The sequence below is a fragment of the Siniperca chuatsi genome, linkage group LG19, assembly GCF_020085105.1.
Source record: "Siniperca chuatsi isolate FFG_IHB_CAS linkage group LG19, ASM2008510v1, whole genome shotgun sequence".
Taxonomy (NCBI): domain Eukaryota; kingdom Metazoa; phylum Chordata; class Actinopteri; order Centrarchiformes; family Sinipercidae; genus Siniperca; species Siniperca chuatsi.
The window spans coordinates 9,299,751-9,319,192 of NC_058060.1; the positions used below are offsets into that span (position 1 = coordinate 9,299,751).

General features: G+C 38.4%; 1 protein-coding gene across 5 annotated transcripts in view; it reads right to left on the reverse strand.

Moving 5' to 3' along the window:
* Positions 1-14,901: 14,901 nt before the first annotated feature.
* col11a1a (collagen, type XI, alpha 1a) overlaps positions 14,902-19,442 on the reverse strand; it is an 86,808-nt gene continuing 82,267 nt past the window's right edge. For all 5 annotated transcript variants that reach the window (XM_044176887.1, XM_044176891.1, XM_044176889.1 and 2 more), the window contains 4 exons: positions 18,935-19,047; positions 18,418-18,486; positions 17,017-17,250; positions 14,902-16,407 (listed from right to left, as the gene is read on the reverse strand). In XM_044176887.1, the coding sequence (XP_044032822.1) occupies positions 16,261-16,407; positions 17,017-17,250; positions 18,418-18,486; positions 18,935-19,047 (563 nt within the window). In that variant the 3' untranslated portion in view covers positions 14,902-16,260. The remainder of the gene's footprint in view (positions 16,408-17,016; positions 17,251-18,417; positions 18,487-18,934; positions 19,048-19,442) is intronic.

Below are 19,442 nucleotides of genomic sequence, written 5' to 3' on the forward strand. Positions count from 1 at the left end.
TGTGAAAAAGACTTATTTCAGTAAAAAAAAGAAAGTGTTTTGGTAAGCAACGTTAATTGTAAATCGTGTTGCTTGCAATGAAAACTCTCCGGATACCTGCCATTAAAAACATTGAATCAAGAATGTGAGCATGTCAGTTTTAGAACCGACAATGTAACACAACTGTTCAGAAATATACGTTAATGGTAGATTTTTACATTCCTGTAGCTCAAAATTTATTAAATCCATCTTTAAATTCCACTGACCAAATACATAATCAACCAGGAGAAATTTCTATCTTTCTGAAAACATGATGGAGCACCACCACCTTTCTCCCCACTGTCCTTTGATTTTCAACTATATGCAAAGATGGAGGATGATAATATACACATTTTATGTAAAAAAAAAAAATAAATAAATAAAAAAAAAAAACTTAACAAAAAGCTGATAACTTAGCAGTATTTTAAATTTTTCATGGAATGGTATGCAATCTCTTCACTGGATGTTTTGCTGGATCAGCTAACTTGCTAATTTCCCTGACTTTACTTTAAAGTAAATTAAAGTAAGAGTATTATTATCATTCATGATCACATTAGGATATTAAATAGTCTCCTTGACATGGTGTTGCCTCTTCAAATGCAGCTCAATAACTTTCAACAACAACCCATTGATCCCAATGTGCACAACTAATTACAATATACAGTACACCAATTAGCTCTTTTGTCTATTGAATACTGGAAGTTGAGTGGCCTCTGGAGTATGACTCCTCCTTTGTTTGAACCAAATATAGATCTCTTTATTTATTATCTTCCACAATAAAATATACCTCTGCTTATTAATCACATTGATATCTAAGAAAGTGCTGGCCAAGCTGTGATCTGACTAAAGAGTTTAATGCATCCTGCCTTTGCATCTGGCACTTACAAGATTATGCTAATTTAGCCAAAGGGTTAGAGCAATTAACTGAAAACCAAACAAGCCTTTCTCCCTTCTACTTTAAGCTACTGTAATGAATTTCTGTGTACCTCTGGGAGGAAACGCAGGAGTCTCCCTCTGGATTTCCTAGAAATAATGATCTGTACTGCAATACAATGCACATAAATTGCTGTAGTGTAGGAACTATACATGCGAAAAGATATACATTGCACTAAGTATGCAAATAATTTTGATATACAATTTGAGTAAATGCTTTAATCAGTTCATGAATTTCTACAGTTTTGTCATTTGCTGTGGAAAAATCTCTCTGTTATTGGATCTGAGCTGCATGGCCAACCATAGTATAAAACTAGACAGACTTGAAAATTCTAATTATGTTGGTAACACTTTACTTTAAGTCTCTATTTATCATGTATAAGCAGTATAAAAACGTGTAACATATGGTTTTATAACAGACTATAATGTAGCTGTAAGCAGATATAAGTGTTTATTAATGTATAACTAACTAACTAACTAACTACAGTATAACTTCCCCTGTGGACTCTGAGGTGCTGTATAAACTGATATATACTACAAATGATAGTAAAACATAGGTGTAATCATAAAATATGTCATCATAGGAGAAGTTATAAGTGTAGGCAAATACTGTACATTTATAAACACATTAAAATGTCCTTATATCTGCTTACAACTACACACCAAAAACCTGTATAACACTGCGAAAAATTGGTGTAGACTCCTGCCTGGGCCTGAGAATCTGTTGTCTAATCTTTCATCCCAACCAGGATTCTTAAGCCTAATAGGATGCCCTACAGAAGAACACACTGACTACTGATGATGACAAGGGTGAATTATTCTGCTGATTTTCCCGCTGATTGGCTCAACAGTGCGCTGCACGAGTCATAATAGACTGAATGCTTGCAGCAGACGTGAGAGGCGTGTCTTTCTTCAATTGTTTGACATGATAAGCTGTATGCGGCAGCGGTGTCTGGACAAGCAGTCCTACTACCTTCTTGCATGACTGAAAAGACTGGGGGAAATGTCAGCTTGCCCATGCTGAACCACAGCTGAATGATACTGCTCGTTCAGCAAAAGTTCATATTTTTGAAATTACAAACATTTTTGTATTGAAGCTACTTTTAGCATTCAATGACACTCACTGATGACTGAATAACTGACTCAGAGGCAGCAGTTAATGGACCAAATATTGGCCCGATGTAGCAGTCTAACACTAATGTATATTGAGCATCCAAGTCTCACCTCCCATGCAAACCTTAGCATTCTCAGAAACATCTGAATCCAGTAGAGGCGGTGAGGCGTAAAGCCACTTCTCACCCACAAAAACTCTCATTTACTTGTTTGTACTATCACCAGCACGCCTGCTCTCTCCACCTTTTAATCAAAAGCTGGATGCAACAAGTTAAGGCCTATTCTGTAGGGACTGTTGAAAGTCCTTCTGGGAAAACAGAGGAAATCATTAACCGAAAGAGAAGTAGATAGAAAGAGGCTACAGCAGCAGAGTAAATTACAACATCATCCCAAATGACTCCTGGAATATACTGATTATCACATGCTGATCAAATCTCAAAGTCTAAGGTTATTCAAGGCTAGATGTTTCCATTAAGACTGAGGTAATTTTTTCAGGGCTGATATTGGTGGATTTATTAAAATCGCCATCTTCATATGGAGATTAGGGTCGTAGTTGTTAAGATTGAGGTCAACGAGGTGAACATTAAATTGTTATTAACAGTTACTCTTCATTTGCCTGATCAGATAGAATTGTCAACTCGTTGCACTCCATTTCAGAATCAGAAGAATCAGTGATCTCGGTGGAGTGTTTGGATTTAAAGGTCTGGACCCAGGCAAACTCTTCATGTTAATCAAAACTCTCATCTCTGTTGGATATTCTACTCTAATGCTAATGTTCCTGAATATTTCTTCTGACTGAAAAAAACATAATGGATTTGAAGTTTTTGGAGTCCACGCTTGCATAATATATTTGCGAGTCTTTAATTCGCACAGCAGCAGCAACAGCAACTGAACTTTCAAACTTTGTGTTTGTTCTGAGTTAGCGCCCAATACGTATTTGAGCTGAGAATAGGCCTAGGCCTACATGTTTCTCAGTTTTCATGAACTCCATTTTTCCATATAAGGAGAAAAGCCTATGAAAGAGCAATCACACTGAAACTTTAAGACATTGGAAATTCACTTTTACAACAAGAAATCCTTTCCAAAACCAAAAATAGAGTAAAAGTGTAAGAAATGGATAAAAGAGTGTGTTAGTCTGCTGCAAACGTTAGCATGTGTGGCTAATTACTGAATACAACAGTAACCTGATATTACACCAAAGGCCAGGGGCATTTCATACTACAGTATTTTGTGGGGACTCAAGGGTGTAACTTTGGGTTGAACATTGGGGGGTTGGGGGGGTTGAAATGCCCCCCAACCCCCCAGGAGATTTTGACAACCTCCCCATCCCCCCCGTAATTTACGGCTATGAGTGGTGTTACAGACTGCGTAAAAAAAGAGACCCAATCACGACCAGAAAATCCACTGTGTAATGTTATTTCTCCCTCTGTGTGGAAGCCGGTCCTGGATGCTACCACATAGCTCTACACTGTAATAGCAGAACAATACTGTTTTTTCCCCCCATGTTTTCCGCAAAGATCAACTGGTAAGGATGCTGACTTTGTTGCCTGGACATGCAGCCTTAGCCTCAGTCTTTTAGCACAATATCATGTAACAGCTATGTAGCCATCAAGTGCATATTTAAAACCTCTGGGTTTTTGTTTTATGAGGTTGCTGTGAACATTCAAACGTCAGCCAGAGACAGGGTTTTCAACCAACTCATGAAGCTAATCGTAGAAAAGGTTTCAGTCGTAGTCATCTGGACACTGTTTTCAGAATCAAGACGTTTCGGCTCCCATCCGGAAGTCATTCTCAAGAGAATGACTCGAGAATGACTTCCGGATGGGAGCCGAAACGTCTTGATTCTGAAAACAGTGTCCAGATGACTACGACTGAAACCTTTCCTACGATGGAACACTCCTGGACGAATGAGGGACTACACCGTCTCATGAAGCTAATGCTAGCTTAATTAGCTACTGTACTGTACTGTGTGTGAATGGAAAGCTTGAAAGGCATAGCAACAGTAAGAACTAACACGGCTCGGGAACGGTCAATTGCATGTCTAATGCTTCAGAGGGAAAACTGATTGGAATTCTCAGAAAGTGTCTTGTTTGTGTAGTCAGGGTCCTGTGGCCTGTCCCGTCCCCTCCTTGATATCCTACACTTCATTGCAGATTAATACATGACAGTGACCAAACCCCCCCCCCCCCCACGTGCCACCTACCTTTCAGCCTGCCACGGCATGCAGACAATGCAAATTTGGTTGAGGACAGAGCGTGCAGTACTTGTCATCTCTTCATTATCTCATGGCTTCGAGCACACACGTCCTTTCTGAGTATAAGGTGTGCGTGAATGTGTTTAAGGTGAGGGTCAGTTCATTTTCTCAAAAGCCCTGACTCCTTTGACCAAGCCACACAGATGTAAAATTACACTAGAAATCTTTCATTAAAATGTCAGCCTGGCTGGCTCGTGGTCAAAAGCTCAGTAATAGTCAATTTATCTCTCTGCAGCTGAAGCTTTCAGTTCACCACCGTTCCTGAGTGTTTTAATTTCCTGTCTCAATGGGAAATTGCCTCCCTAGTTTTTCAAATTTAGATGCAGAAATATTCTCTGCTCCCATCTGTAGTCTTCATTTACTAGAATTTATTGTCAATAAATACAGTTACAGTCAGAGGTAGAGGGCTCTGCCGTTCTTTACAACCATCTTTAATCAACATGGGCTGAAGTGATGAGGCTGTTAAATGAAATTCGCAATGTGTGAAGAAGCTTGATGCCTTCACTTTTGAACTTTGCACGGATATAAAATGTGATCAGCACTTGAAGGCAGGAACAAAAATGATTCCAGAACATTAATGTCCTCTACAATCAAGGCTGAGTTTTTTCGCGTCACTTATACATAAGTACTATGCTGTATGTCCTGGATAAATTACTTGTTATGTGAGGGATTGAAGCTAAATGAGGAGAAAGATTAGATTATATCGTGTCATTTTTGTGGGAATTTCAAATCAGAAAAACCAACCACTTAGTCTTAGAGAATTGTTTCTGTGACAGTATTACCAGGTGACACAGTACAGTAACTCATAGTGGACAACAGCAGGTGCCTTCCAGCAGACTACACATATCAGACCACATATACAGTACATTAGGGCATAGTGGACAGACAGCATGGGATACAGACTAGCCAGGGCTCCCTTGGAGGACTTTTTCAACTCAAAGGATTAGACCACTGATGTGTGACATCATCAATTTTCAGCTCAAATAAGGCATTTAGCTCAAATAAGTATTCCATTGCCTGGTCAGACAGAAGTGCACAACAGTTGCCTCTAACTATATCAGATGCCAGTACTGACTGTTTTGTGTAAATCTATGGATTTGTAATGTGAGTCAGATGAATGTGAGCTAGTTTTGAAGCTGCAGACTGAAGCTGCAGTGTATTAATGTACTATTGAGTATGTTATTATTTCAGAATTTGATGCTAAGGTCACCTGTTCTGCAGATCATTGCAATTTCGATGAAGAAAAAAAAATAGTAATGGGAACTAGAAATGCTTTTCATTTTTTTCAACAGTGGTGAAAATATATAGAGCCTGGACATGATGTAAGAGCTCCAAAATGACGTCAGCACTTTGCTGGTGTATAGCTCATTTCCAAATGAAAATGCCTGTCTTTCAGGTAGAACATTTTCCCTCTCTGAGTTAGACAGTACTTCAAATGGCCGTGATGTGAATAAGGCTGCAGTGAAGATGTGGGCTAAATATCAAATTCATCAGAGGCGGGTCGATAGGTGTGACCTTGTATAGAACATTCTTCCTAACTTGTCTTGGAGGGAACACAATTTCTCATAACTGACAACAGAGGTTTTCTTTTAGGAGGAAACAGTGGATGAAATGTATTCCTCTTAGATGTTTATGCCGTCCTGATATTCTTGTCTGTCATCCAGTGGTGGAAGAAGTGTTCTGATCTTTTACTCAAATAGTAAAAGTACCAGTACTACACTGTAAAAAGAATCCATTGCAAGTAAAAGTCCTGCATTCAAACCCTTACTCAGGTAGAAGCAGAAGTATTATTAGCAAAATGTACTTAAAGTGTGAAAAGTGAAAGTAATCATGCAGTGGTCCCTCAGACTGATGTATTATTATAGATACTAGATATTAGATTGTTAATACTGATGCATCAATGCGCAAATAGCATTTTACTTTTGTACTGTAGCTGGTTGAGGTGGCGCTAGTTTTACCTACTTTATATACAGTTAGGTAGTTTAGTCCAGTGGTTCCCAACCTAGGGGCTGGCCCCCCTCTACAGGGTCACAAGATGAATCTGAGGGGGTTCTGCTACACAAATTTGTATTCATTCATTTTTGGGTAATCTCTCTTTAGTGAGTAAAACCTCATAGACATCTGGAATGTGACAAGGAACCCCATGACACATCTTTTTCGTAAGTTGTCACAAGCCAAAAAGATTGGGAACCACAGGTTTAATCTTTAATAATGGATCCGAGTTTATCATATTTTTTTTAGGTCTTAAACTGAAAAGTTTAAAAACTAGTAACTACAATAAATATTAATAAATCAAATAAATATAGTGGAGAAAAAAGTTTAGTATTTCCCTCTGAATTGCAGTGGAGTAGAAGTTTAAAGTAACATAAACTATAAATAGTCAAGTAAAGTACAAGTACCGAACATTGTGCTCTACATTTTGATGGAAAGTTGACTGCTGTAGTTATCCTTATTTTTCTACCACTGCAGCTATCTGATTCATCTTCATGTCTATTTTATTTTTGGTCACGATAACTACAGTAGTCAACTTTCCATCCAAATGTACAGCATATTTTAAACACTTTTCCAGAAAATCGGTATTAGAACATGCGGGTCAGTTTGCGTTTCCATCCAATACTGTAATGTAAATATTAAGACAACAACTTTTCCACCTCAGTGAACCTTAAACTCATTTTGAAGTACCACTCTTTTTTTTTATGTGCACATTGAAAATGCTCATGAGAACCGGTGGATGCAAACACACTTATTGTGTGTTGTATCAGTATAACAGGAGACACTTGACCACAAAGAGAGTAGAAACATTAATTTAACCATAAGCACTGTAAGACTTTGCAAATCCCTCAGGCTGAAAAGTGATGGAATTTGAACAGTTGAAACAGATAATATCAGTAGTATAGTATGAGAATGTGTAATTAATAAGTATTATGGTTTTAACGGTGACATGATAACGTGATCAAGTATAGAGCAGGAGAGATTGAATGAGTACCTAAAGCTGGAAAACGGTGATGTTAAAATGTAGGACTTACTTTGTTGTTACCAAACCAACCTCAACTGAGTTTCACTGCTCATGAAGTATTTACTGATTAAATCCTTGCTTAACACTGTGAAACAAAAACTGAAAGAGCAACAAAAAAAGAAATGGAACATTAGAATATTACACATGCACACATACTTACAACCAACTAACCATAGAGTTTTCGGAGAATTAATAATTCACAGAATCAATTATGCAGCCAGTCACACAGTGACAGTCTGCTTCAAAGTCCATAACAACCACTCAACATATTTTTGCTTATAATACACCCACACTAGGCAGATGCCAGTTTAACCAAAGCAGTATTATTAAATTAATATTAAGAGAATGACTTTAAGGAGTTGTTTTGGTATGATGCAGCTATTCTGCATAGTCAGATTTGTCTCATTTAATCCTTAGTCCAACATTATTAATTAAATATGAACATAGAAACCTATCCCCTCCTTGTGTTGCCCCTTCATCCTCCTCTACTTTCATTTTCCTGAGATCTACTCTTACCCTTTCAAGTAAAGAAATGGCTGCTGAGAAGTCTACCTGTTAAATGTTTTAACAGGTGCTGCCAAGATCTATTCTGCGGTGTCTTCCCCGGCTCTGTGAGATTTGCCTCCCTTGTCCTTGGCTGGTAAACACAATCTTCACGCTTGTCCCTTACCTACTATTTAAGAGCGCTCCGGCTCACTACCTCCCAGGAGATGCACTAGAATTTATAGGTGGGGAGGTCAGAGAGCCTGCTGTCCTGTTCGGGATTCATTGCCATGCACGGCTATGATACCTCATGCACAGGATGGGAGACTGCAAAACAGGGCTCATCTGGACTTATTCAAATGAGAGCGTGTCTTTGAAGCATTGCATGGGGTGAGCTTTGTTATGGGTCCCAGTGGATCTGCTGTTGACAGTCTCTCAGGTTTTCTAACGAGGGGAGCCTTGGCATGTGCCTTAGGGCTCGTTCACAATCACTCGGTGTGCCTCTCTGATCACTCCCTCCGCTTCTTTATCTCCCCTTTTAAATATGGCCTTGAAGTCCACTTGAGGATTTTGAAAGGCAAACACAGAACAAGACCATATACACTATAGGTACTGTTTCAAGGCTACCACAGGAGTGTGATTTTGTCCACTGAATCATTAATAGCAGTCCAAGGGTTTTCTCCAAGGAGGTTCTGAGAGTGACTGATGCCAGGAGTCCACTCCGTCTGCAACGATGGATTCAGAAAACTCTTACTGTCCTCTCTCCTGACAGTCACTATCTATTACATGATTAATAACTGCAGGGACTGGGATATTAATGTTACTACTTGATGATGTACTGCAGGAAGACATTATACCAATGATTAACAATCAACAACAATTATTATTGTTTAAGTATATTAATAACTATGCATGTGGCTTTCTTCTTAAAGGAGTGACATTTAGGTAACACTTATGTGCTTTCTTTCCAAGAGTTAGATGAGAAGATTGACACCACTCTCATGTGTGTCTGTTAAATATGAAGCTGCAGTCAGGAGGCAGTTAGCTTAGCTTAGCACAAAGACTGTAAACGGGGAAGTCCAGCCATATATCCAATAAAACAACTATGTTGTCGTATTTACACTTTGTTTTTTGCACGGATTAAACAAATGAGATATAACGTGTTGATAGTGAGCTTTAGAGGTGCTGGACAGTGCCAGGCTAGCTGTTTCCCCCTGCAAGCCTATGCTAAAATAAGCTAACTGTGATCTTTTCATCTAACACTCAACAAGAAAGCAAATAAGTGTGTTTCCCAAAATGTCAAACTATTCCTTTAATGGTTGTGCTTCTGTCCCATACAGTCACTTTAAGAAGCAGAGTGCCCAAAGTACAAGAGAACCACACAGTATAATAAATAAGCCAGTCTGATCAGAAATTATCTAAAGGAAAGTCCATCTCAAATAGTACCAAACTACCTAAAAAGATAATGCCTGCAAAGACATTTAGTGTTCCACACTCACATTAACGCCAACTGTGAGTCATGCAGCATACTTTATAACCCCAGGGCTATACTGCACCTGTGGATCTGAGTGAAATGTACCACGTACGTAATATGCATATGAAATATCCAGGGTCCACACAAAACCAACACTACAAAAGCAGTTAATTATGGGATGATGACGGAGACAAATTTGTGTAAGGTAACAAACTGCTAAAATGTGATGGATATACAGATGTCTGCACAGTGTAAAGCAAAAATTCACGCCGATCACAGTCTACAGAGTTTAGAGCCTTTGCTGTATGTACACACACTGATAATCACACAAATTGTATTATTGGCATATTGACAGGCACAAGGCAGCACACTTCATAGACTTCTATATTTTATGTTTTAGAGACGGTTGGATGAAGCCTGTCAGACCATGTTTTTTTTTTATATAGGCTACACTGATGTAGTTAAACTGAATTTATCTCTTCCCTTCCTCATGGATAAAAGTTAATTTGTGTTTAACTGAAGCTTTGTGGTGTTTTAAGTTAAAGAATTGTTTTCAATTAAAACAAAAGCTCACCTTATTACATATCAGGTGGCTGATTTACAGAGAGGGAATTGCTTTAGCAAAATTGCATATCCACTTAAATCCTAGAAAATCCCAAATACCTTTGTGTTTGACAGACTTTGAGCCACTGTGTTGCTGCTGAGGTCCCCAGAATGTGATGAGAATGTTAAGGTGACAATAAGTGTTTTTGACATCTACCTCACATTTCTGGCTTCTCTTGGCATGAGTTTAGAACTTGTTTGGGATCTTTTTAAATGTTTTTGTGAGAAAGGTGTATAAACAACTGCAAGATCTACTTTTCAGTTGCCCGATTAGAGCCTTGCTCTTACATGACTCTGAACTGAAGGCCTTGACAGAGCGTGAATAGCAGAAATGCTACAGTCCCAGAACAGATGTGTGGCACTGACATATACACATGTAGATGTCAGTTGTTATGAAAGTAATTTCATCTCTCTGGCTCCCTACAGTAGTTGATCATCTCTTCTATAGAGAATACAGTAACAACAGGCCGCTGGGGTTGCTAATTAACTGAATCACAAAAATAGCTTAGAGCATGTTACATCCATACACAAAGTTTACTAAGAATGGATGTGATGGTGACTGAGTGGTTGGAGTCAAGAAGTAAGATCATGTCCTTGGGTTTCCTAGCCAGTTAGTGTATTGAGCAGATTCCCCAGGTTCCTTTCTGAGGACTGCGTGGAGCTGAGAGCCTGGATCGTGCTTTAAAATGATTGGCACTCAATCCCTATTTGTGCTGACTGAGCACTCTGCCTGCATGTTTAATGCCCTGCTTTGGGTTGTTGAGTCATATAGGAATAGTAAAAATGAAGTGTACATGTGGCAATAACCCATCTTTCATGTAGAGATGCTCCCTACTGTAAAAGTTCTGCAGCAAATGTGAAGAGGAATCAATCTTTGAAGTATATATGGATGATTTGAAATGTGGTACAGGGAGTGGCATGCTGTACATCAGTGTATTTGAGAGGGGATTTTATATATATATATATATATATATATATATATATATATATATATATATATATATATATATATATATATATTTATTATTATTTTGGGGATGGGAGAGGGGCGGGGTTTGGGGGTGTTTTAGGCAACATTATGGGTCCATTAGAAGTTTTAAAATCCTCCTATGTTGGAGAAAGACATTAAAAGCCATTGTTTTGTATCAAAAATCCTGCTTTTCCGAGGCATTTTCAGACCAGCTCTGGTCAGCAGCATTACAATTTAACATTGGTCCTGACTGCCACTAGAGAATGTAGTTTGCATTAAAGCTGGAAAGCCTCCACTGCTGCAGATGGCCAATCAGAGCCCACTATTGTGACTGTTCTGAATCTCAACTCCCAGTCTTCGAAATGTATTCAATTAAAGTCCTTTTAACTAAATTGCATTTATTTGTGGAGCGCCATGAAGAACATTATTATTGTTCTACTTGAAAACAAAATTATGATAATTGAGTAATACAAAGCATTTAATTAATTTTCCAATATACTTTCTTGGTATGACTCAGTAAGGCATCAACCCCCAACATTAAGCGCTCCAGGCTGTGTGTTTTTGTTGCTGACATTTAGGCTTTTTTTCAGCCTCTGTTTATCACTAATTGCAAATAGCCAAAATTACCTCTTGAAAAGGTGACATTAGAATACTGAATCTGTAATAACATCATAGAAAAATAAAGTTTAAGTCATTCTGTAGATGGTAGAATGTGGTATAATGGTGATAGGGATCTCACCACTGCCAGCATAATAAGCCTGTAAATATTAGACCCTAAAAAGCCAAGAAAAACTTCTTGCTGCATGCTCAACAAAGAGCTCTGAAATTGTTGTCTCTCTCTCTCTCTGTCTAACTCTACCCAAAAAGCAAGCTGCATAAGGCCCACACATGTAAACCTTTTACAGTAAAACACTGACTTAAAAGTAAATATCTGTATGTTGTAAGTATGTTCTTTGTTTTTCTCAGTAGTGTCTTTTTAGCTAGCTAGCGGCTCTAGTACAGACAATGACGGCCAGTCGGTCGGTCCACCACTTTGGTCCATGTTCATGGTCCCCAGCGGGTGAATCCTAGTGACTTTGGTGATCCCCTAACTTTTCCCTCTACTTTTCCACCAGCAGGCTGCCATTGTTGTTTTTTTAAGTGATAGGCGATGTTTCGACAGCTATTAGTTTGGACAGCCATAAAATTTCCCTCAGGATGAATTATAATTACCCTGATCCCTTAAGTTTTCATATAGTGTCATCATCCGGTCAGAATTGTAATTTGTCCAATACTTTTGATTTTGACCAAGTACCTGCAAAACTAATGACATTTCCATCAGCCTCAGCTGTGCTTTGTACATATGTTTACATGCCAAAATAAGACGGTGTAGTCCCTCATTTGTCCAGGAGTGTTCTACCGTAGAAAAGGTTTCAGTCGTAGTCATCTGGACGCTGTTTTCAGACTGAAACCTTTTCTACGATTTACGTGCCAAACTAAGATGGTTCACATGGTAAACATTATACCTGTTTAACATCAACATGTTAGCATTGTGCTCAAAGCACCACTTAAAAATATAGTCTCAAAGAGCTGCTAGCATGGCTTTAGACTATTAGTTGTGTTTCTATGTATTCTAAATAGGAAATTGTATTTTTTTTTTGTATAGCTTTAAAAAAAAGCTATATAAAAGGTCCTTTTCTCTTATTTACGTATGTGAAGCAGTGTATGTCTACACCGAAGTCACTAAACATGATCAAACTGGTTTTGATCCCCATGTCACAATGTCAGACACATTTTGACCTACAGTATAGGTGCACTTGTGAAATCAACTTTGACCTGAGACACTTTCTGTAAAAAAAGGCCTCATACTGTCTCAAGGTGATGTAAGGTGAGTTTGACTGTTCCTTGGTGGGTCCAAATGGAGAATTGCTGCTTTCTTGTCTCAGATGAGTATCTCAGTTACACTTACAGCCCACTGTGACTGTCATGCCCCTGTGTGATCCCTGGGGTGCTGCGTAATCTCTTCACATCCTCTGATCCAGAGCAATTGAGGTGCAATTCGGACAGCCGCAAATGGTTTTTCTCTCGTCTATGTTGGGGCAACTGGGAGTGTCGCTGAAGACTAAATGGTCCATGGGGATGATGTCCTTGTAATTATGTACATACAACAGTCACTGGTTACAGTCAATATAACAGAGTTCGATAAGGTCAGTGCAAGAGTTTGACCACTTGGAAAATGTATAAACTGCATAGTGCTGTAGTTTTAAGTTTTGACTAACCTCAAATTGATCTCTACGATCCGGTTGGTAGCCATTAAGGGACATAAAACTTTAGAGATTTAGGAAGGGATATTATATGTAAGAAGGGCTACTGTAGACATTAGAGAGAGTTAGGGGCAACAAAAAGTGGGTTTTTGTCTTCTCTTTGTTGCTAACAGGCTATTGTTGTGGTGTTTCTGCCTCACACTTCTCAGCAACAACCATCTGTCAGTCAAACAGTGCGGTGGTAGTTTGATGGTATTTTTCCATCGATTTCCTGTTAATAAAGAATGCGTTTCTGTAGGTGGCACTCACTGTCCGTTCAGTCATGTTGGCTTCTCCCTCCTCTTCCTCTTCTTTTCTTCCTCTATTTATTCTAAACAATCCAGAATGGTAAAAAAATAACATCACTTCCTGTGAGCCAGAGGGCTTTTCTTGGGAAGGACCTACCATACAGTGTTTACAACAGCAAATGTAGAGGCTCTTACAAAGTGGATATGCTTTAAATCACTATTGGGTTTTGTCAATCAGTGATCCAGAATAGCAAAACTGACACATTTATATGATAATGTCAGAGATTATTACTCTGATCTTGCACAACAACTCAAAGAAGTTTGATTGCTTCATTTAAATAAACTGTGCGTCTTGAATATGTAAAAAGACCTATTAAGGAGGCAAGTAATCTCCTGAGACAAACACTGTATTTGTTAAAGGACTCAAAAGCAAGTTGAAAGTAACATGAATGTGGAGCTGAATTCTCCTCTGGGGCCATGGGGAGCATTTCTGGATTGTTTTCTTGTGTGTGTGGTTCCACATGAGTATTCTCTTTGGTCGTTTCTCTACAAAGACCCCCACTCCAAAGAAAGAAAGATAAAAAGAAAATACAAAGTCCATTTCTTTTGCTGCTCAGCGCAGGCTTGTCAGTTGTTATTATGTGGATTTCTTTTGCACTCTTCGAGGGGAAAATAAAAGGTTTAGCGGTGGTCAATCCTTTGAAGTGACACAGGCCACCGCTAACATTTGTTTCAAGGAGGCTCCAAAGGAGTGAATACTAATTAGGCCTGTTTTTTCCTCGGAATTTCAAGGGGAGAAGAGGAGTTTGCAGGATTGCAGTGATGTGGCTGCGATATTTTGCAGAGTTGTAATAGAATCATAATGAGGCAGAGATTAAAACGTAAAGCAGTAGTTTGACATTTTGGGAAATACGCTTATTCGCTTTCTTGCTGAGAGTTAGATGAGAAGATTGAGCCATACAAAATTGCCATACACAGTGTTCTCTGTCAGAAGTCACACACAGAGTTCTTCTTTGCAGAGGCAAAAACACTTACAGGTAATTCCAAGATGATAAAGAATAATCCCACAAAGCACTATAGCCCAAATTGAAATTCAGATTTGGTTCGAAAGGTTTTTGTCATAGAAAATAATTCACATTTGTCAAAACATGCAACTGTGTAACACATATGCTCAGATTACTGTGCTAAAATCCCTCCCCGCTCTATTGGAGCCTTTATATCCTTTGTGTATAATGAGCCTTGATGTTTCCCTCTGAATGATCTGAATGAAAAAACACTTATCCAGTGGAGTTATGTGGCTGTGCGTGTCCGTTTGTGTGTTTCTTGAATAGGCAAACGCTTACGCTCAGATACACAGTGAAATATACTGCAGTTTAAGTCCATTGCTAATCCTTCTCAGAAGCACATGGAAATAAGCAGCAAATATAAGCAGTAATTATCTTCCTGTGACAAACAAAAGGAGACATTTTATTCACGTTTCCATTCATGTACTCAGAATGAAAGGAAATTATTGTAAGATGGTACTTTATTGGTTTCAAGAGAGATGGAATTGCACCAGCCCAGAGTCTTAGTCAAATTAATAGATCCTTGTTTTAAAGCATTTGACATGTACAGTAGGTAGATCTACTCCAATTTATCTTACATAAACCATTGAGACATTCAGTTCACTGTTGTTTAGAATCCAGTTTTTAATATTTAAATGAACTATAAAAAGCACATTAAAACATTTTCTCATTTTAGTTACAAAAATGGGTCACCTAAAGGGCTTCTCATTGCATTCACAGAAGGATTTGAACAGTGGATGTCTAACAGTTAATGTATTTCTCTCTTTAAAAAATCCCCACCCAAAATATATAAACTTAATTGCTTAACCAAGGTATATACAGGGCATAACATCCTTGCATCTTACAGGTTATCAAGAAAGTTTGAGGTATACAACCAAAATAAAAATCCTGTCAGAAAACAAAACAGAAAAAAACAAAAAAACAAATAGAATTAAATAAAGGGAAAATGAATGCCATGATTGCTTCCTACTAGCACAGGATGACAACATTAGTGGGAGATGTTGCCGTATACGTGCTGGTGTGATACTTCCAGTTGTTTCACCTACGGTCACAAGGGCAAAACAGCAAATAACCTCAAGCTTTGGACTGTCAATATATACAAAGGGCATACAGTCTAATTTAGCAATAGAGAATTGTTTGAATGCTCACTTTATTCGTTTCATAACAGGTACACAGTATGTGTTCAACAAAAAAATACCAGAATTCTAATTTTATTTGATTGAATGATGTCTTTAACTTACACTGTATATCTTTGAACCAACATTGAAATTAAAGAGCCGGAAGCAGAATCTGATACACATGCAAGTTTTGAAAGTGGATTCAGAAATAACAGTATTGTACAAAATAATAATTACAGTATTTTTATAATTATCAAAATACACCTTCTTTCTTAGCACCTCTTTATACTTTGTGTTTTTTGAACAAGCACCATTGTAGTCGTTTTCATACAGCACCTGGAGAATCCAGAGAGGAGGTCTGTGTCCCCTCGTGTCGCCTGACCCCCTCTCTTGGTTACCTCCGATTCACCCTTCTCTGCCACGCGTTCAAATGTCCTTCACCTTTGCTCCATAACGTGGTTAAGTCATGTGGTTCGAGCCCTACAAGGGCAACAAGTATTTTCCTGGGTTACACGTACATACATGGAAAGACATGTTTGCTACACCATCTCTTATTCAAAACTTGCATGTGGCATAGAAAAGGGTGGGGGGCTAGAAATGGGGTTTGGTGGTACCCAAAACGTCTCAACTTGACTTTCTTTGCTGGCCCCATCAAGTCCTTTTTTTTTTTTTTTTCGTTTTTATCTAGCCAAGGAAGCAGACGGGCCCAACTTCAAATCCAAACTTCTGGTTAGGGTCCCCAAAGTCAGTCAACATGACATCGATGATTGGAACCTGATCGATTTTGGGAGTATTAATCTCCATCACAGTCTTTCCATAGCCCTTTCTCGTCTGCAACAAGAGAGACACGGACACAGAGATACAGAGGAACCAATTAGACAAGCAAATCACAGAAAAAGACACACATTTTGTCACATGTTTCTAATTGCACAAAACCTTTGAGTGTGTTCAAGCCTGTCATTACAGTAGGTCAGTCCATTGATTTCCTTTAGACCTGAGCTACTGAGAAGAGTTGGGCTTTTCACAGTCCTCAGCAGTCATCAGCTACAATCATAGCTTTGCTTTTCCTTGTTTCCCTACTATCGTGATTCAATTTCAAGAGTAATAGTTCTGTTCAGCATGTGCCAAATAGATGAGAAACTGATTACAACCAATCAAAGCAAGACAATTTTATATGAAACACCACAGGAGTAAATATGTCAGGAATCATGCTTGATTTTTGCTGGAAAATATATTCTTAATGAGCTTTCATTAATCCAAAACATAAAACTTGAAAGACAAATTTGAGAGCAAACAGCAAAAAGTGAATACTTTAATTTGCCTTTTGAATCTCTTGCATTACTCGTACTACAAAAAACACATTTGAGTGATGCCAGTGACATACTGAACCCATCCACCTGCTGCTCATTTAGACAAACAGTATCTATGGACAGGGCTTACCGCACATCCGTCTGAGAGGGCCTTGATGTAAGGGTTATTATCATAGGACATCTCCTCATCGTTGGCGCCCAGGAAGCGCAGCGCCTTGTCGTAGCTGTCGCTGGTGGCGTCGTGCCATGCCACAGACTGGTGGCAGCTGTAGGTGAAGTTTTGCCTGGCTGAGGCTGTCAGTAGTCTGAGGAAGGTCATTTGTACCATGTTTATTGAGTTTCCATCTGCGTCAACATAGGAAAGCTGTAGGCGGGCAAACAGAGAGAGAGATAGGTCAAAGGTAAGAAGCAAGCATGCGTCTACATTTTCACGCAACAACTGGATTTATGTATTTGTTTATAAAAAACGAATACAGCTAATCTAACAAATTTCCTTTGTTAGCACTGAGTTTAGTAAGATATGAAGACTATGTACTGGCTCATATGATACCGAAGTAATTTAAGAAAGGAACAATTAGAATATAACAAACTGCTTTTACAAGGCATGTGGATAATAGTTGCACGGTAACATTAATGAGTCTTCCTCATTAGGTAAACTAGTTTCTGGTAGTTTAATAGCACATGCATGTTTGTCAACAGATTTAACAATATATAGAGTCTCAGTTGAATAAATATCAACTTTATGACCCCTCTTTTACAAAGCTTGAAACTAGAGAAACAATAGATTAAGAATAAGAATAAAACATGACGCTGACTGGAACATTAACTTTGTGTGAACTTTGTCTGAACATGTGCATTAAAGGAGCCCTCAGTACGTTACGAGGTGATGTACTGTACTTTCAATCCCACAAAGCTGTATAACATTCTGTTACAGTTTGTCTTTTAAAGTCTATATCTGTGGAAAATACATCAGCATGATACCAGTTTGATGGAGCAGGACAAACTTGTTTCTTTCATTTCTGACTACAAGAAATGGTAGCTGATGTTTAGTGAGACGATTTTTAACTATTCAAGGGCAGAGTGAGGACTACTGGAATGCAAAAATTCTGAGGCGTTCTGCTTGAATCCTCGGGCATCAATGTTTTATTGATGCTCTGTTCTTTATATGGAACAGTCTAAGAATTGTAATGTTCTGACAACAGCAGAAAGTGAGGCACTAGTTCAAAAGGATGTAGATTATCTTAACTAAAAACCCATCTTGGTCATGATGAAAGCATATCCCTTGCACTTTGAATTTTCTCTGCTCTGGCTTTGCCTAAAATATGAATGCACTAAAACCATTAGGTAGTTTGGGATTTCTTTATGGGGAGCAACTTTGGGTCACTGCCTTACAATTTCATGGGTGGTGCTGCTATTGGAGTCTATTAGCAGCTGCTTGCCATTTTGAGTCCCCGCACAGTGACATGATAGGAGAATGCAGGAAAAATAGGAGAGATGGAGCAATCCATTTAGTATAGCGCTAGAGACTTACTATTTTACCACGCTTAAATTCACTGAACCATGACCCAGGGACTTCTTTAGGCCATGAAGATATTCTGACCTATGGAAAACAAAACCAGACAGAGAATATTAATACATTATCATGGGAATTAGATTTTGTTATGAATGATGCAGTGAACATGAAACAAGCTTGTTGTATAAAGCACTGCCTCAAGGGTAGCATCAAAGTTTATCATCTGGGAGAAGAAGATAAACCTGTTTGTTATTTTAATATCTTTGAAATATAGTTTTCACAGACTTCATAGAGACAAATCATTCTATAGTATTTGCCTTTTGGTGTTTTTTGTGTTGTTTACACAAAGGTGAATATCAAGTCTGTACAAGCTTAGCCCTGAAGCATATCAAACGACTTCCTTTGACATCTTCCGCCTCTCGCTGTGCTGTTTGTTGATGTGTTGGTTTAACATGATGGCTTAATGTTTGATGAGAAATGATGATTAGAAACAGGCAGTTATGAATCTTGTGGGTACAAATCCAAAGTCACTTACTCCATTAGACTTCTTATCTGGATAGATGCAGGTTTCGCCCCCAGCGGTGAAGTTACAGTAGACTTTGAAGGAATCCCCAGAGCAGCCTTGGTTTGGATCAATCCAGTATTCGCCTAAGGAGAACCAAGCAAACTCAAACATCCTGTTCTACTAATGTCCACAGAAAATGGCTTTAAGCTCCTTTGCAAAATGAACGGTGCTAGATTCCTTGATCATATGTGAAATTCTACTTTAAAGTAATTTACTGCTCATTTTCATGGCTTATACTCGGCTAGATACAATGTTATTATGCTTGAAGCAAGGTATATTTTATGTGCAACAATTTTGACTAAATGTTTTTCCTCAACAGAAGTAAAATGAGTAATAATAAACCTAAACCAGTCTATACTGCAGTAAATGACTGTAAAATAACTTTTTTTTATCACTCTTATTGCTCCACTTGCTGCATGTTGATAGCCCTTAACGTTACTGAGGAGGCTGAGGGCCCAGAAATCATGTACATATTTAC